We start from the raw sequence: 22390 nt of genomic DNA, 5'->3' as shown, positions 1-22390 counted from the left end.
CCCTTAAGATGACTTTGTTTTACTAAAACAACACGGCAAAGTGCCAGTCTATGATGGAAGAGAAAGCACAAATCCTGAAGAGCAAGAGATGCTGAGCTTTAATAAGGCATCCAGTCAATATTCATATAAAGCTAAAGCAGGTTTGGGAGAACACAAATAAGGACACTGAGAAGAAGACACCAAATTCACAAGGGTCAGACTAGATGAGTTATAAAGGAATGCCTGATTACTACTACCCTCACAAAAACATTAGCGATTCTAACTGCTTAACATTCAGCTCAAGGGCTCAGCTGTACATTTACCGAAATTATTAATTGGGCCATCTTATATCCTCTGAAAAGGCATTTATTAGAATCTCAGGTTGTTCCTTGTGCCCTGCAGAGAAATCTGTTCCCCCTCTATTCAGGAGTGATCCATCTTACTGCAACTCATCTGTCACCGAACGGTTTCATGCAAACAGCTGTATCAACTTCCCTGTCACTTCTCTGCCACTCTGCCTGTCCAAAATACAGAGAATAATGCACCTGAACTTTTTAACCATGAATCACACTGACAAAACTTGGATGATCATCAAATTCGGCTACACTCAAGACTTTTCAGTGAGCAGGATGGATAAGTAGCGCAGATATTACAGAGAACAGGAAGGCTGAAGTTACTTAGCAGTTCCCTTGGAACCCCACATTAAAAATGGCCTTGAGAATCTCTCTTACTCTGAGCATCGCTCAGATTCTTCAGAAAAAAGCAAAAGGGAGTGAGACAACTAAAAACTATTTTACCCCCTCCTTAAATGGCTACAAATTGTAGCAATCTCAAAATCAGACCCAGAAATACTTAAAAATACTTTCTATTATATTCTAGACTAGCAGCCTAGCCTTCTAGTGAAAGGGGATTTAACATTATTTTAATTTAAAAGTTAATATTTAAAGTTATTGTAATATGGAGAGAAAAAAACCTAACTTCTTGCACTGTAGTCCTGGAACATGAATGAAAAAGAGACAAATAACTTTTAGATGTCATTCCTGTACACCTGTTTTCACATCTTGGAGACCTATCAATGTGTATGTAAATGGTCCACAAACGTGGGTCAATACATCATACGTATGTACAAACTTATCCAGTTGCTTCCTCTAAGAGTTATAGTATTAAATGTCTGTGTCTGCCTGGTTCTGACATGAGAATTTACAACTCTGGAAGGAAGGGGCTGCAATCTGGATGGAAAGTAGGAAGCAATTGAGGAGTCCTACCATATCATCATCCTGCACCACCAGAATATGAAAACAGTAAAACTTTGAAAAGGAATACTCAAAGACAGTGATCATTCTGATATACCACAGTGAGCCTGATTATCGTCCACCGTGAGGAAATTCAGCCTGCCTTAAGAAGCTGGGTGCCCAAAGACATGTATGTACAAAAAATGACTAATCTTAAAACAACTCTTAAAATCTCGGCTGAAATCACTCAAATTCCACACAACTGTCACATATCTCATTTACCATAGAAGTGTACACCAGAAACATTCCAGAGCAGTAAGATGACATAGGTTCACTAGGTCTGAAAGAGATCAGTATTAACATCTATAAATTGATGGCAGCCGACTATACTACAAGCGAGTGAAGTTCATTTCCAGGCACACTTACTCATCACAGTTCCATGGGGGCTTTTTGGATATTCTGCTTGCTAGGGACAGCCTAACAGCTGAACTCCAGTTCTTCCAAGCCATGGAAGAGCTTTAAAAAAAAAAAATTTTTTAAAAATTTAAAAATGCCAAGATAGATGGATCATTGCACCATGCAATACAAACTTAACTTTCCCACTGTACATTAATGTATTACATGGTTTTCCATTTCCTTCAGCAGTTCCTCTATACTTAGGGATAGAAAATGTACCTAATAGATCGGCCTCAAGCTGAAAGGGAAAAATGTAATTAGATGGAAGCAACTTCTGCTTCACATTTGTTTGCTTAAATTAAGGGAACAAAACTAATTCTTTTAACTTCTGCATCTCAAAGTGCCTTCCACTTTTGCACACCATGTACAGAACACCAAACAGAGGTGTGTTATACTATAGAAGGCATTTATTCACCAAGTTACAGCTTTGCAGTACTGCAGCATCATCAACATTTTACCGTCTTGGCCAGGTGTTGAACAACATAAAACATGATTCAAGCCTGACTTCAAGTTTAATTCTTCTAGCCAACAATAATGCAGCTTAGTAGACTATTTTACAGTGTTGTATAACAGACTGGAAATCAGCTCTTTGCAGGATAGAATACTTGCTTTGTGCCTTGCAATTCTTTGTGGAGCCAGTAGAGTCATTCCCCTGGATAAAGCAGAGAAGCTGGACTTCGGACAAGGTGTATCTACACAGTTCTCACCTATATAATCTCTTTCTTACCTGTCCTACACTTTTGCAAGGAGATCACAAAATTCTGACTTAGAATTTTTGTTTAGGTTTTAGGGTTGAGGAGAGAAGCAATATCCTGAGACTTTATGCTGAACAGTAACGCACGCTTGCAGGCAGCCAAGGAATGAGGATTTAGAAAACCCTGTTAACAGAGGAAATGAAAACCATTTAATTTGTGGCCACATGAACCCCAACGAATGTGTGAGGAGGATAATCTGGAGAGCCCAAAGCAGCAGGGAATGAGGCATGGTGACTCAAGCAGGACCTCATGGTCTTAGTTCCCCTGGATATTCAGCACTCTGAGCTGTGGAGCCTGAAGGCTCAGCAGACAAAGTGCTGTTGATTTCTGCTGCCCTTGCCCCAAACACCCGACTAAACTCCAGCTATAAAGCAAGAATAAGCACATTTACTACCATTATTTTGTAGGTGACTGCACATCAAGCCAAACTATCAAAAACAGTCCTGGAGTCCTCTAATCCTTAACTCTCCCAGGCAGAAATCACCAGCTGCAGACATAAGCGTGAAACTCGACACATTCGTTTCCAGCCAAGACAATTACCAAGTTTGAGCTCCAGCCCTGAGGACTTAAATGAATGCACAAAGTCCCTGTAATAATACAAGTTTATCGTTCTTAAGGCTTTAACTGCTCACACTGAATTTGCAAGTCAGCATCAGGCAGAAGCCACCACAAGACCTTTGCAGAGGGAAACAATCCTCAAAGTAAGTAAGCAATAGGTTCACAAAGCATGAGAAAACTAGTAACTGGGAAACACAGAAATGCACAGTCTCTGAAACAGGATATTTCAAAATGAGGTACATTTCATACTGCAGAAGACTCAGAGAGCATCCATCGCAATTATGATACCTCACTGGTAGCTGCTCTAATTACCTCGAGAGGGAAAAAAACCACCAACCCCACTCTCGTTCGATTTCTGGCATTTAATTCACTTGCTGGGGAATCTCTTTGCTTAATAAGTATTTATGCTATTTTCCTTGCAAAGCACATGTTGCCATGGAGCACTGATCACAGGCAGAAGTAAGTGATTCTGCCTTTTTGAACTGCACAGCCTTCACTTGAGGGACTCTGTCTTACTACCTGTCAGCCTTAACCTTTTGCTAACTACACGGGGCAAAACTAGAGTGAGCTGAGGTCATATTTGTTTTGATTTTAGTGAATGGTCTCATCCAAAAACTACTCTTAAAAGTCTTCCCCATTTTTCACTGGCACTTTGCTTTGACAGAATGGAGTTTCCTTTCCTCAGAGTGAGAAGGTGGCAGATGGGAGAAGGAGGAGGATCCAAGCAGACAGAGAAGTATTGCACAAGACACATGCTGAACTTGTCAACAGAACAAGATTTCTTTACTACAGTGCTTAAAAAAATTAAAGTGCCTGCTTCTTTACTCAACAAATTTACAGAGCCATACAATAGCATTCAGGCGTTTTTTTTTTTTTAGGGTATCCACAATCTACCTAGGATGAATCCTGCCTTGCAGTTAACTTGATCAACAGTGTAGTAGCAAGACTGAAGGAATCTGAGTGACATCTGAGTGACAGCAAACCATCATACTACTCCTGCTATAAATGGCAGGTTTGCATGTAAGCAGAATACATTTGGATTCCTGCCTCCTTTCACTGGTAGGTGGCAAGATGAGTCTTGGGGCCAGAAAAAAAACCTTAAAAATAGGGGGTGTGGTCTCAGAACAGCAAGGATATAAAATCATGATACCTTTAACATTTTTTCTCTTTTGGGCCTACAGAAAAAAATTGATGTGAGCTTTAAGGCTGATCAGATGCACCGAAAAAAGCAGCACAGACTAACCTGATCCTGTCTCCAATCTGCCACAGGAAAACTCACAGCTGGCTGCTTCCTGCCTGGCATTTCTCTATGGGAGAGGAACAGAACTGCACTACTGGGACTAAAGGAAGACTCCAGGTTAAATAAACATAACTAAAAGCTGCCTCAGTATGAAACCTTTCAATATTCACCAAGAAGTCCCACAATTAAGGAGACTAAAGTAATGTTCAGTGACCACAAATCGGATAGTGAGTCCAACAACTCACAGTAGAGCACAGACACTGGTGACAATTTTCCCCTCCTCTGTACAGAAATAACACAAGTAAATACTTTTCTTGCCTAAGCAAACATCTGCTTCTCAGAAAGGGCCAGAATCATCCATGCACTGGGTCTGCATCATAGAGAACCAGTGAGTGCTAGAAATTTGTCATACATCACACACTATCCTGCATGCTCAATGTGAAGCACACAGTAACATGATGAACTCACATGCAACTCGTATTTCTGAAATAATCCCTTTTGGAGGCCTCAGTAATAGATCTTTCCTTGAAGTAAAGGTCACAGATTTGATCTACTATCAGCAGGGAACAGTAACAAATTATGAATTATTCCTATTAAAACCAGGAAACAATTTATTTTACAGGAATTGCAAGCAAGCATTTATTAATTCAGTACCACAACAAAATACACATCTTGAAAAATGTAACAGCTACCAAGATTCTGTTAATAGAACAAAATTCAGCAAGCTACACTGGAAAAAAGTTTTTACCCCTTGAGCATACATACATCTTTCACCACTACCACATCACACACCAAGTGTCCCATGCGCTCATTTAGAAGTACAACATGTTGCAGGGCTTTAAGAGATACACCTTTCATCTCATTCAATTTTAAAAGACCTTTAAATGTTAGTAACTCAAAAAAAAAAAAAAAAATCCAAGATAAAGCGCATGGGAGGAAACAGTTCAGGGGAAAAAATAGGAAGTTTGAGAGCCAAAGCAAACTATCTTTCAAGGTAAGTGAGCTTTCTACTCAGAATTATATGATTTGTGTTGCTTGTCATCCTGCCCATTTTGTGAGATGTCTCAACTCAGCAAGATAGCAGCCGGTGTCACTGAAAACCAAAGGCATAAGGGAAGCCAACCTCCAGTTTAATATCTCAGACATTTGCAGCAAAGCAGCTGCTTACTTGTTCAATCTCTTAGCAACTCAGATTTGTCACCAAGGTCACGGCAGATTAATTATTTTTAAAAATTAATATTAAAATGCCTAAAGGAAGGGAAGGGGAGATGATTAATGATGTATCCTGATAAAATAATTTTCCCATGTTTGACTGAATTGTTGTTTTGAGCATCATCCACAAGGAAAAAAAGAAAACTCATCAAGTTCAGAATCCTTTCTACTCAAAATTTTTAATTGACAGAAATTCTTTCCTACTGAGAAAACTGGAAACTGAAATCTTCTGGCCAGGTACATCCCTCACTCATCAGAAAAGGACTGTGTCTGGCATTACAGAACGTGCCATGGGCAGTAGCACTTCGGGTGATTCAGAACAGCCTGATTCTCTTTTACAAGGTGAACAACAGGAGACCTGTGAACAGCTTACAGGGTTTTGAGTCCCTAACGCTGCAGGTCACCTAACATCCAAACTGAGAATGTGCTACATCTTTGTAAAATTCCCCAGAGGAAGAGGGGCCTGGAAAGGCCACAGGAGGGCCATAAGGGACACTGGCGGTTATTCTCACAGCTGGGGTAAGCACTGGAGATTTCATTGCAGTAAAGAATATCCTGAGCTGCCTGAAGGTATTTCAAAAATAGGTGTACAAAAGAGCAAATATTTGCTCTTTTGTCAGGCTCCCTGGGTATAACCTCACACCCACTGAACAACTCACATAAAAAACAAATAACAAGTGGATATGACCCATGAATAAGAGCAGAGTTAAAATTGGATTTCATGTTCATTATGGGCTCCTTTGGAATTTTCACCTCTTCCAGCTACTGCCTTGGGCTGGTGCTCCCCACCATGGTCACGTCACAGTAATCCAGTTATTCATTCCAGTACAAGGCTACGGAGCAGGGATATAATAAGATGCTAAATCTGAACAAAGAAAGATAGACCCCACAACTTGAATTTCTGGCATCATGTGAAGGTCCTCCTAGACAACATTTAATTTAGCAAATCAGTGCTAGCATAAATACAAACAAGGTTTATACCAGGATCAATACATCATATATTATCTTCTCAAAGTAATTATTCCATTAGATTTGTAGAGGGGAGGAGGATGTAGGCCAGAACTAAGATAGGGAAAATATCACCATCTCATCTGAAAAATCCACCAGGAAGGACTCAGCATAGTGGTTTTTAAAATCATTACAGTTTGTGTGTGTGCTGTTGCTGGTGGTGGTAGTTGGGTTTCTCTGGTTTAAGAACACTGACAGATGGGCTGCCATCTTTAGCAAGTTCAGAGCTATCAAATACTCAGGTAATAGAGGCATTTTGCTCCTTAAAGACTGATGGGCACCAAGACCTGTATATGTGGCAGTAGTCTCTCACTTCATTCAGCTTCCTGCTAACCACAGTTATGTTTGCAGCCTTGCCATAAACAAGTATAACACGAGTCCTGCATGATTTACTTGATCACCAGGAGTATATCAACCCTTCTCACTGCTCCATGAGAAATGTTCATGTTCTATGCTAAATATCCTGTTCATAGAGCTTTCAGTCCTTCACACTTTCTCAGAGTTCAAATAAGCCCAACAATCTAAAAATAAAATTATGTGAAGATATTTCTCAGAATTAAAGTCCCAGTTTAGCCGGGTTGCTCCTCAGAGACTCTGAAAAAAAGCACAAGAAAAAGCACAATAGTGAAATGAGTCTCAAAAGCATTTTTCATTTTAATTACTTTGTTACCTCCCTTCTATAAAGCAGCACTTAAGTGAAACAAGTTCAAAAAGCAAGGACAAGTAAAGGGTGATTTTTATAAATATGCCAACTTTTAATCTCTTTTCATTTGACTTTTTCCCCTAATATTTTTCTTAAATACTTATCTCTCTAAAGCCAATGATTTTTAGTAAAATTCTTTATTTTTACCCTGAAAGCTTGCTGCAGGCTTGCAAGGTTGAACAGCTTCTTCTTTGTTATTACTAGGTAAAATAATCTTGCCTGCCAGCTAATACCTCAAGATCTTCTCCACTGCAATTTCTACCCTTCAAATTCCAAGTCCTAACTCCTAAAGTGGGAAAGGAAGGTTCGCTCTTATGGAAAGGTACAGAAACAATTCCCCACCCCACCTAGGTTTACAAAAGCTTCTGGAAGCCTGCTTTGATGTGTGCATTCAGTCCTGTGCAGTTACAGCCAAACAGAGCAGTGTTGGCCCAGAAGTGTCCCTGTATCACCCCCAGCCTGGCAATACTTCCCATATATCCTTACTACATCATCTCTCAGACTTATGTCACTGGCAGCATCCCTGACACCAGCTTTGGGTCTTGAAAGATTTTTCTGACCTTCATAACTGAAAGAGAACAGTAGAACCATATGACCAAAACACACTGCAAAATCCAAAAACTGGGCAGCAAAGATGACTTCAAAATGCAAATTTGTGGGAAAAAAAAAAGAAAACCAACTCACATGAAGCCAATCTCCGAAAATCCCTGCTTCAGATCTTTTTATTATGGCAAAAGCTAATGAGAGTATTTAAGATGGTGTTAGAAAAACACACACACACACACAAAATATCAAAAGGAAAAAGCTTCAGAGATTATTCACTTAGAGCATGTAACAAACTAAGCTGGTCACAAATATCCACTCGTGTGCTGACAGAGAAATTTCTTAGTGCTCCATAAAGGATCTGGATAGTGACTACGCACAAACACGGGGGTGTCAACCCAAGGTTCTGTAGCAAGATATTCCCTCCTGGAGAGCCACAAATCTCACAGCATGGTCAGGGCACTCCTCACGCCAGCTTTCTAAATATAACCTCCTTGCCCTCCTGTCAGCCATTTAGCTGCAAAATTTCTACTCAGTGATACACTTAGAAGGTAAAGTGTGGAGGCTGCTGCATGTAGAGAACCCAGAATTACCAGCACAGTTCACTGCAGAGCTGCTCAGCAGAAGGGCACTGAAGCCTTAATTTGTTGCCCTTCCAAGTGCATGCTCTAGATGACTCCCTGAAGCCAGACATTTGTCCTTCCTTTTATTTCGTTTTATAGCCACCAACGCTTAATCTCTCTTTGGTGAGCAAGGATGCCTATTTTTGTGACTCCTGTTTGCTTCCTTGAAAATTCAGATAAATATGCCTCAGATATATTGGATGTATTGTTCTTCTACTTCAAAGTAATTGCTTTGCTTAGAGCCTGCAAGTAAACAAATATGATAAAATCTGATTTGTTTTCTAAATACTCAGTATCCATCCAGTGAACCCTCTGACAGAGGACTGCAGGCACCTGTACTGCAGCTCCCACTCATAAGAGTGTCCTTATCCTCTGTAATTTTCTAAAACCAGGTGGAAGGACTTTTCCTTTCCATGCATACCTGCAAGGAAGGGCTTCCTACTCATCCTGCTTCAAGCAAAATTTTTGCTTGGTAGCGTTTGCTGGTTGTTAGCTGTCTTCCCATGACAACTATCTCCTCCAGCTGCCACTCACAGTTCCAGCTGGATGGGTTTAGCTGTCACCAAAGGTTAATATTGCTCGCTTGCCTCTTCCCCATCTTTGGGAGGGTTCTTGACACAGCAGACTTATCCCTGTGGATGTGATGCAGTGTCTCGCAGGAAACAGACTGACAGCACACAGGAGCTCAACTCCAGACAAACTCTAACCTGACACCACGGTGATAGGTAAAGTTCAGTGAAAAATTTTACAAGAGCAGTTAGCTTTATATACAGGAGAAAAATAACAGCTTTTATCTTCAGGGCCTAAGCAGCTCTACATCTGGTAACAGCAGGAAGCTACACTGTAAACAATATGACAAGCACTGCATTATTACCTGTTTATATGCTAAATGACATAAATTAAGATAGAGACACACACACCAAGACTAATTATATTTTTAAATTGCCTCTCTGAAGGGAAGGGAAATGATTGCAACCATTATTAGTTGCAAAGCAATACTAAAAAAAAAATAAAAATCAGGTTCCATTACTCTATGCAGTTCTAAAATACACTAAGAGGCAGTTTTTATTCCAAAAATTTCACAACCTAAATTGACAAGCTACATAGAGAAAAGAGGAAGCTGAACACAGCATTCCAGAGAGTTAAGTCACCCAAAATATGCATCAATACAGTGACAAAGCTTGCAAGAGAAGGTAGCTGTAAAATCTGGACTTCATTTCATTTACAGAAGCTGCCGTTCAGTCAGATCTTATCCTAAACTCTGGAGTTTCTTTGTAGGGAGTCGATGCAATCCCATTTTCTCTTGTGAATCTAGTTAGCTTTTCACAGCAAAATATCCACCCTTCCCTATAGCCAGCAACCACTGACTTCAGACAATTCAGTTGATACAAAACTATTTTTAGCCCCATCAGAAGGCTTTTCCAAATGCTCAAATTAGCATTTCCTCATTTCTCTCCTCATCACCTTACACCTACAAATTCAAGAGATAGTTAGCAACTTGGCTTTCCATTAGCCCTTGGAAAAGAAACACTAAGAGATCAGAGGATCGGATTTTGTGAGTATAACTTGATGAAAAAAACAAAAAAAACAAAACAAAACAAAACAAAAAAAAAAAAATCAGGCTTTTGAAATTTGAAATTCAATCTCAGCTTCCATCTTACCAGAGGAACAATTAGTTTGCCTGGAGCACCAACAGTGTATGGAAAAGAAACACAAAGTGAGAAGGTATTTGAACAACTCACTGTGTCTAACCATGACAGGAAAACTATGATGTCAAATCTGTATCCAGCTATGTCCAAAGCACTCAGACAGGTGCTCAGGTAATGATACGAACGAGGCTGCTTTTTCCCAACAAATATAACCAAAGCAGCTTATATTTTGAAGAGCTGTTTTAACAGTCGAAGCCACATTAAGAGCTAAATGACATACGAAATGGCTCTGCCAGAGAATAAATTTAGAAGGTCGACATATAACCCGCACGAAAATGACAACAGTGATGGTTACTCAAAGTCCTGCCAGGTGCCCTTTAATAAGCAGAGAATGTGATTAGTGCTGCAATGCAAAGAGACAGCGTGCTGCAACATGACTCCATGCTGGTCTGCCAGGAAACCTTTACAATACAGTCCCTGGCTGCACTGGGATTTTTCATGCATAATAAATAAAGCAACAGACTAGCAGACTCAGGCTCCTTGCTGAACACCAGTGCCCTCCACCGTGTATGCTGAAGATTCCTCCAAACACTAAAGTAACAGAGAGAATTTATGATTTTTCTCCTCATGACAGACTGCTGGGTCCCCCGGGACCGAATGTCAGACACATGACTCTATCTGCAGCTTCGTAGGGCGGCTGCGAACATCTAAACAATACTGTCAGCATAACGCAGGGATCCGTCCATCAGCCTGCACAGGCTCCTCTCCCCATTGGTGCTCACTCTGCCAGAGAAATAGATCTTTCATAATCTGTTACAGCCCTTCCTCGACTGATGCTTTATACAATAATTCAGTTGGAATCGTGGAACTTTACTAAAAGTAGGAAACCTTGCTAATTACAAGGTAGTGGCCCGCACGTAGGAAGCCTTCAGCTTCCTCATTAAAAAACATGGAACCAAAGTGTTTGGAATGGCTTTAACACCATTTTAGAATGTGTATCACCACCTCCCTAAGCTTTGATCATTTTGATCACATTTGTTTTCCAGCTTATAATTGCTATGTTCTTCCAGGACAGGAATATAAAAAGAAAATCTTAACAGAGCATGGAATAACAGCTCTTTTACTGCCCCTCTAACACTATGGCACACTTTAATTCAGACCATTTGAGGCATGAGCTGCCATTTGAGTGGAGGGACGTTTTATCCTAATTTCCTCTACAAAGACTATTCTTCCATTAAATTTAGTATTGCTGTTTACTCCCCAACTGCAGCTTCAGAAGGATGTGAATGCCTGTGTTGTGATATTTACAGCTCTGATGGCACAGGAACCACGGAACACAGAATCTTGAAGCTTGTTCTAAATCACACAGAACAAAAAGAGGCAACGGGAGAAAAAACTAACCCTCTTCTGGAAGGGGCTGCGATTTAGCAGAAAGCTGAGAAGTGATTTTAAGAATGTTTCATGATAATGCTGTTGCACTGAACACACTGAAACTCAGTGTGACCAGCCAGGGCCTTGTCTCCTCATATGTCACTTGTGCTTCCATGTGCAAAACACACTTATGGGTTGGGTGGCCAGCTTGGGCCTTTGGGGTTCGTTTTTACTGGTTTAACATTAATTACATGGTGCCCTCTCCACTGCCATTAATCATGGGGCCAAAGCAGTGCTAAGTAACCTCGATAGGAAAAAAGCCAAAGGAGACAGAGACAAGTATCAAATGAGTAACTGCGCAATGACATTAATCACAAAGCCCAGTTTCTCCTTGTGAACACCACTGCACCACCACCACCCACACTGGCAGTGCCCCTGTGGTGTGGGTCACTACACAGCAGTGTCCAAGTCTGGATCTGGGGACTATCTCACTGAAGGAAGTTTTAAATCTTCCACACAAGAAAACGAGCAGAAGTCAGAATTCACTGTGCTGACTGTGAAAGTGCAAGAAAAAGCTTTTTGTACTACCTGAAGTAGCCACATGTCCCAACACTTATCCCCTTCAGAACACCACACCAGAAAGTGTTAACTTCAAAGATCCATGTCTTTCTCTTCCAAACAAATTCCCCTTTGAATGCTGCTTTAAAGTTGGACTTCAACGGAAATTAATTAGCTTTTAAAACAAGCACTTCTCCTTACATATCCTCCAGTATCTCTTGTTTAAAAGATTTTCATTAGTTTATACAGGTTGAGAAAATTACTAAAAGCAAGACAAAAAAGGGATATTATGCATTACCAAGGCTTTGGGGAGACAGACTGTAGAACTGCTATCCTTGTAATGGTTTCTGGGGGTTTTTTTTAACCACCTCCAAGAGGCTTGAATAAAATATCAGGGTTTAATTTTTACTAAAATGAGACATTTGCATTTGGAGTTTCTTCACAGCATTCTGTCCTGTGCCCTGTGGCTGCAGCACAGTCAAGGCATTGCTGCATTTTATAGCATCTCTACTTCTGCACCGTTAATACTGCTTGATTATTTAAGCTGCAGCATTGCATGAGCTATGCATTCTTTAAAAAATTACTATTATCTTTTTCAAAAAAGGAGGATCAAAGTCTTACTGGGGAGTGGGTAGGAAACTGATAAGAGCCTTCTCCATAAATATTGTTTTTAAACACAGGCTTTTTAGGGTAAGAATCAAACCTCCTTACCTTTTCCGTGTTGAAAACACTACAGACTCCCAAACCTGGAAAAAGCTCAGCTTTGTCACAGTGATTTAGTTCCATTATATATTTCAGCCATTCAAAGACTCTGTCTCAGTATCACAAAGTTCAGCACTAACACTGCAGCTATCACATTCAGGTAGAAAAGCCACCTTCGTGGTGCTCAGTAAGTACACACACAGTTTTCAGTGTAGCAAGGTGTTTTACAGATATGTTACACAACATTTATTAAATAACTATCCATTTCTTTCGTACAAAAATAGACTGGCTCCTAAGATGATTAATCCTTGATTGAGGTGATAAGTGCAAGGTCTTTTCTTACTAGGCAGGGATTTTTGTTCCCAAGTGAAAAGTCATACAAACATAAAAAAATATTACAACACTTACAAGTTTTAGACTTAGTATCACAATACAACCTCAAAGGAAAATAAAAATGTGTTTTCACCAAGGGCTGCGAGTGAAGATGTTCACATCTTCTCATGTACTAATAGCAACTATTAACTCATTGAGTTTAGAAAAGCAGGCACATTTCAAGACAACCCGGCTCTCATTCGCCTTTATACCAAATATTTACCTCACCATCAAATGAAAACTGAAATATTACCAATATAGCCACAAAAAAGGAGTAAATGCCATCACAGTGAAGAGAACAGACAGATTTTGTACTGACTTCAGTAGAAGAAAGCAAGGGAAGATAATTCAAATAACTGAACCGTACAAATGGATGCAGACTATATAAAGGAACATGAAAAAACCTAACTGCTTGCTAGCCTTACAAATCAAACAGCTTGTATCACCAGCAAGATGATTGGAACACTACTTCAGCATTTGTGGAATGAATCATAAATCCAGCCTCTCCGTCCTAAAAATGTTTCTATTTAAAAGATGATGCAACAAAAAAAGCACAAGCACATTTGTATATACAACCAGAAATAGTGACTTGAATATTATACTGTTAAAGGCTTTTCAGTTTACCTGTCACACTGAACTTGAATTATTTCAGTTTAAAAGTCAATCACTCAAGCATTTACTAATTAAGAAAGATGTGGCTGACATAGTTGCTATAAATGAACTCTGCTTGAATGATAAGTTATTCGAAAATTGTACAATCAACAAGACATATTCATGGAAATCCGTGTGGTATCCGTTAAGGACTATAACAGCTAACAGCTTTGAACCAAGAGTGACCAGTGATCAGAGAAATCCTACCACAGAATATTCTAAAAAGTCAACCTCTTAAAAGCATATGTGAAAATTCAATTCAGGGAAAATTGTATTGTAGCTCTTCAGTTCAAAAAAATTTGCAACATCACATTTCTGTTGTCCTTAAAATAAAATTGACTGGCTTCCAGCACTAATAATTTCCCCATTGAATTCAGTGAGTGTAGCACACAGCTTAGATAGGCACATGATGTTCTTTACTTATGCAAAGTTCTTCGTTTATTGTAACTTTCTTCTAGAATTTCTTTCCCCTACCCATTTTTTTTCCAGAGATTTCTGCCTAGAAGGCAGAAAGCTTAAAAGGACATAAGCAGAGAGGTTGTTCAAACTCAGTGCTTTGCTTTCATGCACACTGGATGAATCTGCCAGCAGTACACTTTTACTTCATCAATTCAGCAAGAAACAAGACTGCTCTTCAGTCGACATTCAGAAGCACCAGCCTGACAATTAATACAGGCATGTGACACTGAACAAGCAGGGAGAAGGCAAAGGGAAAAATCTTTTCTTAAATCCAGCCATAAATTTAATAGAAGTTAACAAATTCACTACAAGGTTTAACTGGAGCAAGATAATTAGAAAAAACACTACAGCAGATATGGAAATACAGAAACTGCCACCTTTATGACCTCCTAACAAAACCTGAAAAATTAGAGCATGGAAAGCAGGTTGAATACCAAATAGCTGCTTTTCTCTACCTCTGTCAAACCACACTTTAGAAAATTAAGGAAATTCTTTACGTGACATCTCAACACATCAGTCACAGCAATCAAAAACATCCATGTGGATGGAGTGCTGTTTCATTTCCAGCTCTCATTAGCATAGAATTCCTTTCTTCATCTGTCTTGCCCTGTCTATTAATGGGGATAATTATGCTGACCTCCTTTATAAAGCACTTAAAAATCTACAGTTAAAAATGTTCCTAAACAAGTAATTATATAATAATAGCAATCATGTATCAAACTTCAGTCATCAACTCATCACATGAAAGCAAGAATCTGATTGTTCCTGGAATTAGGACACAAAATTCAATTTCTCCACCGACATTAGCTTCCTAGTGCTTCCATCATTATTACAACAGCTGCATTATGCTAAAATGCACTAAAGAACCTGTCTACCACTGACTGACATTTTGAAGAATTTCCAAGCTTCAAACAACAAGAGACCCAGGACTTTTTTTTCCACCAATAATTTCCATGTTAATAATTTCCATCTTGTTAAACAAAGATGCTTTTGACCAGCGTCAAGCTCAGATGCTATTCTGAATCTACAGCCTGAATTGTTGCAATGACTCCAATCTAAAACAGGCTGTAGCACTTTGCAAATGTATTTTCCTGTTACATCCATCAACCCCTCTCTCCTTACAGGGGCTGGTCTACAAGGCCACATTTTCATCATCACCACTTATTGTCACCAGTTTCTTTTCTTCTTTTTCCTCTACATCCATATGTCCCTTTCCTTCTTTCAGCTGCATACAATGCCTGTAATCATTCAGTATGTTTGATGTGCACGTTTTTCTTTCATCTTGTGCTACTAAAAATGAAAAAAAGGTGAGAGGATTTGTTATAAAATTAAGCTACTTACCAACTATTGCCAGATTATGCTCTGAACCACATGCGATCTGAAAAAGAAATATGAATGACTAAATAAGAACCTGCTTGCCAGTAGGAAGACAGTCACAATTATGACAGGAAATTAAAAATTAACCTGAAACAAACAACTACAGTTTGTAGGATGCAAAATCAAGGTTGAAGCACTCTCACTCTTAAATGGAATTTCATTTGTAGCCTCACTTAGGGGCTCAGCGGCAGGGGTGCATGTTTGTTTGATTTTTTAATAAAGAGGTATTTTCTTTTCAAAATGCAGTCACCAGTGACATTTCACTCCTTTCAAGCAAGACTGGCCACGATTCCGCAAAAACATCACACCCTTGACAACACCCACTGGATCCAACAAGAGGCACAGAGCAAACACAGATTAAGCCATACAGAGATAGCTGGGAATCAAAAGAGTAATGCAGATCTCCATATCTCGTATCTCTACTGTTTTTCCAGATGAAGAACTGCTCAAAGTATACAGGCTCAGTGTGCTAAACCTGATATGATATGATCCCCACGGTCATTTGCCTAGAACGGAGAAAAACTACCCTAGGATTCAACCCTTTCTTTAGCTCATTAATGATGGAAATCAGTTACAAATTTCTTTTCAAAGCACACTTATAGTCAGCGTATTTTTCATCCTTCTTTGCAGCTGCTGTGAACATGTCTGATGTTTAAGTTGCTTTAATGTATTGAGTTTTTGTACATTCTCCACCAACAATGATAATACAAGCACCAAGAGCAGGCCCCTGTCCTACTGCAAGGGTTTGTCTCTCCCACAGAATTCTTTTTGCAAGGTCACCACTGGCATAATTGGCTGATGTAAGACTTCACTTCACACAAGGTTACTCTGCTGAGTGTCCTCAAGTTTTTAATTTAAATAAAAGCAACCCCCTCAAAATCCTGTATCCGGTTCACTGTCTTGCAACTACTTGCTCATTATACCTACTACTGAGCTGGAGAAAATTAATAAGCACATTCTTCTTAAAGTATATTTGCAATGGCAAAATATAATACAGGACTATATGCTCAGTTATATTTAAAAATAGAAGTCCATACGATCAAAAGTTTATATGGTTCTGTGCATGCACAGCTTTATAGCTTTTACAGCCAGAGAAACAGCTATAATCACCTCCATGTCTGCAGAACATAAACCCATAGAAGTTAATAAAACAGACCTCGTGCTCAGCTCACTGTGCTTGAGTATTTACTGGTGAAGAGACACCCAAGACTGGCACACTGAGTAGCTTGAGCACTCATGTTACAAATGAACACCACAATCAGTACTGCTCACAATCCACCCATGTCACAACCGCTACATGAAAACATTTGGGCAAAGCCATCCCAACACAACAATGGCAAGGAAGAAAAGAAAGATTCCTTAGGGCAGGGGTGCTGAGACAACACGTTAAAGCATTTGGGAAAACAGGGCAAGAAAAATAATTCACAATCCAGCATGGGCTCATCTTCAGAAAAATCAAGACAAAGCAGCAGGAAAAGCAATGCCTGTGCAAGAGCACTAGCAGGATTGCATCAAGTCTTTTATTCCACAATACCGCAGACAGGAAAAGCTCCAAGTCCCAACCATTAAAATACATCAATCACTGCCATACCCCACAGCACGATCCTCACCACAAGAACTAGCCCTACACAGGAGCACGGCTGACTCCTAATGCCCATTTACTGGCTAACGCTCCCACCTGTGCTTCTCAAGATGATAAGCTGATGCCATGGAAACAAGATCCACACATGAAAACACATGCAAAGGCTTTCTAGCAAAAAAGCAGAATTCTCTTCTTCACCAAATGCTGAAAATTGGATGCACTGAAGTTGCTGCTAATAGAATAAATGTTATCTGAGGTGTGAATAATCTTGGCTAATTCCCTAGGAAATACACTGACATAGGCAGAGATTCAAAAGCATCGGCACAAAAGAACTGCTCGGGCTGGTGGCTGACACTGCCAGGACCCACTCCAGAAACACTACATTAAAAAAAGGGAAAAAAAAAAAAAAAGCCCCACACGAACAAGGTGTTATTTAGATTGTAAAAAACCTCCCCCAACAAAGCAGCACTTTTTTTCCTACATCCAATAGCAGCAAGGTACAGAGCCTGCAAACCAGATAAAAGAACGCTGGCAATCTCAAACAGCTTTGCACATGTAGCTGTTACCCTGGCCACTGTTCAGAGCCTCCGACTAGCCAGCTATCAGGGTGTGAGGGAGTCAATCAAACCAGGCCAGGAATGGCTGTGTTACACAAACTGGCCAGTGCTGGGGAGTTGCCCCCATGGGAGCCACTCATCGCCAACGCGTTGCAGCTCTGGGCTTGATGGGGTATAAACTGCAAAGCACACAAACACCTCTTCTCTGGGGGGTAAAAGCCACCTCAGTGAAGTGCCAGCTTTGCTAACAACAACAGAAACCAAGCAAAATCACAAGTTGCTGAAGGCAGTGTTGTGGATTCACCCTCGACAGCCCAGAGCAAGGACAGCACACGCCGGGTACCAGCAGCAGTTCTGTGCTCCAAAGTAGAATTTGCTTGATTTAGAGCACAAGGTTCACCACACCTCTGCCTTATCACAGGGTGTCACCACCTGACAACACAGACTGACTTTGTAGGAACCCCCAAATAAAAAAAACATCCTTACAGGACTCTAAATTTAGCTTCCTGGAACACCTTGTTCATCATCTATGCTCCTTGCTACAGGCTATACCATCCGCCCACAGGATTCCTGCTGGCCTGCACACCTATGCCTCTGGAGCTCAGGGGGACCACACCATAGAGGTGAAGCAAGGTTGCCACTGCTTAATGTACATTGAAGCCTTGCAGGTATTTCACAACATTTTTCTTACAATAAACTTTAAAATGTGGCACCCCCTTTTCTCCGTGACTTCCCACAACAGGCAACAATCAGCCAAGAATAATTGATTTGCTGGTACAAATACAGACCAGCCAGAGAACAGCACTGCTGAACAGATGTTTTATGCTTACATTAGATGTAATAAGCTCTGCAGTCAGTGCAGGTCACTGGGAGAAGCCTGGTATTTACTGCAGCAACTATAATTTTCTGGCTACTTCTCTTCTGTCCCCACCCCCACTGTGCTGCAGAGAAATTAAATTCCAACAGACATCTGCATGCTTCCAATGGGTAAGTACATTCAGGGATGCTTATAAACACACAGTAATGCCTTCTAATTGGGCAATAATTTTACATTACGTTTTAATTGAAAAAAAAATCACTAATCTTAATGACAAAGCAGAGAGACTGTTACTGAGCAAAGCATTCTGTGAGCTTAAGAAACACGACCCCTGCACAGAACACAATTCACACTAAAGTTCCCAGTTTGGGGGAAATTTGAGAAGAGTTGTGAAGGATATTGTGATCTCTATATAAATGATCTCAAAGCACTTGACAAATGTCTATAAGGCAGGCAAAGAATGCTTAGGGACCATCTCACCCAGAACTTACTTACCTTATTATCTGTGCTCTTTCAACCATACATAGATTGTTTGTTTCCTCCCTTAAATTGTGTGCTAGCAAGCTGTTTTCTACCTAGCAGTGGCTGTGGTTCGGATCCATCCATCCATCCAGATTTAACACGCGTGGTATAAGCAGCCAAGCGACCAGCATTTTATTAATCATAAATAGTATGATAAATAGCATAATCACAGACATAAGCTGCAAGGAAAGACCTTAGCACAGCAACCACGAACTCTGGGCAAAACACCAACATCTTTCTGCAGCCTACCTATATGCTTACGGCCCACTCCTAACAAAAATTAATTGACTGAATGTAAAACCAGTGGGTCATGCAAAATAGAGAAAATATTTCACTTAAGATTAAAATATTTTTCTATCTTAAAAGCACTACATGAAGAAGTAAAATGCCGTTTAGTACGTGTTACATAAGCATTCCCACATATACGTATGTGTATACATATAAAAGACAATATATGTACGCATATTGGGAAGAGAATGTTATCTACTAAAGAAGATGTTTATCAGGGAAGAAAGTTCAGACAGAGCACCACCTTTTCTGTCTGGGATAGAGATCTCACCTCTGCAGACAGCAAACAAACATATACAGGACAAGACTCCTGTGGATATTTAGATATACAATCTCCCTTGGATTTCAAAAGGTAATTAAGAGACAAAAATACCTTTTGTCAACCATCCCCTAAGGGATTTCTGAGCACTGTAATAAAACAAGTCTGACAAAGTGTATAAAAATCCCAGTTTCAGGCTAGTACCATGACCACGAGGCTGTTCTTTCTTTTCTTTCTGTAACCCCAGGGCTTTGATTGAGGATCTGTTGTGCAACCCACCAGGAAACAGATGGAATCAGAACTGCAGGCAAAGTCAACCTCCCACTGCAGCAGAGGGGAAGGGACAGTACAGGAGAGGGTGCAAGGAAGAGGCACAGGGAGCTGGACTCACAAGAGGGATTGCAGAATGAAAAAATCACAAGCATCCCAACATCAGGGTGTTTAGCTAGAACAACAAAAATACCTCAATGCCATTTATTTTTGTTTCACCACCCTATAAATGCATGTCAATTCCCTTCAGTCCAATTATTTCTCAAAAACATGAAAGGCTGTGGAGGCTTCCATCACTTCTTAGAGATGAGAGCATGATGTACAAAGAAGATTTTTAAGGATGAATGAAGATATGATGCTGAAGTTGCACACAGATTCTAGTTTCTGTCTTTCTAATTGCAACAAAGCATTTTCTGGGTGAGAGAGGGCAGGGGGCCAAGGGAAAGAAACCTTTGAAAGGGTGGGCACATAAGTACTTTTATCCAGGACTTTAGCGATGGTGTTTCATGTCTTTTGACAAATTTCACTGTAAGGAAATTGCCAGGGCCAGAAGATGGCAAATTTTATTCCTCCTGAGATCAAAAGTCCTAATGGAAGGAGAAGAGGTGACCGAGAGACTGCAGATCAAAGCTTACGTAAGACAGGAATCTTCTCTCCTGGAGCTGTTCTTCCATGTCCTTGATTAATGTGTATAACTACAATTTGTACTGTTTGACACACTCAGCGCAACTACATTTGTATGCAGAATTCTATTGATGTGTAAAAATAAAGTAAAAGGAAGCTAATTAGCAAAGCTGTCCTGCTTCCAATGATCCTTTACTAGGAACTCTGTGTTCCTCTTCTGGATCATTTGACTCCTGATTGATAAGAAAGCAGCTTGCTAACCTAGTCACATTCCTTGGCGAGCACAAGACTAAGTTCAGTTTAATGCAGAACATGTTCCTAGCTGCTGGCTGCAGCAGGTGAAAAGAGGCCCAGTGTCCCATAGTTCACAAGACATTTTCCATTAATCTAATAATCTTCTTTTCTGCTTAAGGCAGATTTTTCTGTAGTTGTGTGATTGGCTTTTTAGTTTCTATGTAGTTTCACTTTCCACTACAACAAGAAAATTCAGAGGAATTTGAACTGAGCCCATGTACTAAGGTCTAGAAGAAAACATTCCTTCTCAAAACACACCTGACCAAAAGCTAATGTGCCATGTAAGTGGACCTTTGCAAGCATGGAGGAAGAGAGGAAGCATTAAGACATTGCTAGGATGCAGTAAGCTTTCAAAGAAAGATTTTATAGCTCTCTGTACCTTCCAGAGTTATGATCCATGCCCTCCATGCCAAAAAGTAATTCCAAGCCTGCATCACTTGTAGCACAAGACACAGAATGCTTTTCCCCCATGCAGCATTTCCCTTGCTTCTCCACCCACTGTTTTCAGAGCCCCATCTTCCATCATTCAATATCCTGCCCTGCCAACTGTCTTACAGTCACCAAAAAGCCAGCTGGCCACACCAAGAGCTTGCCTTTACACCCTCCATGCCACGTGTGACATATGTATGTATGTCTCTGCACACATTCCCTCTCTGTGACACTAATCACATGAGAAATTGCTCTGCTCTCCACTAACTGAGCACCACATCTCCAGGAATGCCTTCTTGTGGCTATCAGGATGCAGCTGCATTTCTGTGATTCAGTTGGTACACCTTGGGTCTCAACTGCTTGCATGAGATGGAAACATTTGTTTAGTACAAAGAAAAAAAAAAAAAACCCCCACAAACAGCAACAACATAAAAACCCAACCACCAATAAGAAAAAAACCCTCACAAACAAAAAAAGCCCACCCACACATGCACAAAACCCCCCCAAACAGCCAAAATAAAACCACATACCAAAAAGCAACTAATCTTTTAGTATCAGACAGGAAACACCACAACCCCAAAACCCTGTCATTAGTGATCAGGCACAGGAAATGAAAATAAAAGAAGAAAGAAAAGCTACTTGTTAAAGCAGTCAACATTTTCATGGAAGATTTACATCACAGCAACCCACATGCACCTCCTAAGTCTACTTGAAGGCAAGTGAGGTCACACTGAAAAACTGGTCACACTGAAAAAATTAAATATGGACTGTTTGCCTTATGCTGAGGATGGAAAGACTGAGGACATCAACAGTAAAAGTAAGTAAAAGTAAGATCAGTGTCCACCAATGAAAGAAACCTCATCTTTAGATGACTCCAGAACAATACAAAAGCTGCTGAGACCTCAGTAAGAACACTCAATGGGATTAGGTTTTAGTAGAATGACAAGAATGTAGCCAGAACAAGTGTGATAAAAGTCCTTACAAGTCAGCAAGGTCAGCTGGCTCTTCTCTCTTGCCTGAAGATTTTCCAATTAGTTCTTGTATCCTTCTTCAGGCAGTTCTCTTCCCTCCTTGGGGGTCTGAAAGCATTAGCATCTTTCATTCCAGGAAAATCAAGCTCCGCCACTTTCACATCCCTCAGCCTCATGGGTCCATCAAAATTCTCCATTTTTGTAATCAAGACCTCAGCCACAAACCATTTTTTGTCTGTCCCTTCATCATTTTTGTAACTAACCAAGTCATGGTCATTCAATTTCAGCTTGTTTCCTGTAACAAGCTCTCCATTCAGTCTTCATTATAT

The 22390-nt window shown here is 40.2% G+C and overlaps 1 protein-coding gene across 7 annotated transcripts in view; it reads right to left on the bottom strand.

Moving 5' to 3' along the window:
* SERGEF (secretion regulating guanine nucleotide exchange factor) overlaps positions 1-22390 on the bottom strand; it is a 142652-nt gene that overhangs the window by 48016 nt on the left and 72246 nt on the right. For 6 of the 7 annotated variants that reach the window (XR_004241088.1, XR_004241089.1, XR_004241086.1 and 3 more), the window contains one exon: positions 15413-15449. The exons of the other annotated variant lie outside the window; for it this stretch is intronic. Coding sequence is in view for 2 of the 6 variants with exons in the window: in XM_032113608.1 (XP_031969499.1) it covers positions 15413-15449 (37 nt within the window). In the remaining 4 variants the exon portion in view is untranslated. The remainder of the gene's footprint in view (positions 1-15412; positions 15450-22390) is intronic. 7 annotated transcript variants of the gene reach the window in all.

The sequence above is a fragment of the Corvus moneduloides genome, chromosome 6 (assembly GCF_009650955.1).
Source record: "Corvus moneduloides isolate bCorMon1 chromosome 6, bCorMon1.pri, whole genome shotgun sequence".
NCBI lineage: Eukaryota > Metazoa > Chordata > Aves > Passeriformes > Corvidae > Corvus > Corvus moneduloides.
Note: the sequence above shows the minus strand (reverse complement) of the source record. Positions and strands in the feature narration are given on the sequence as shown.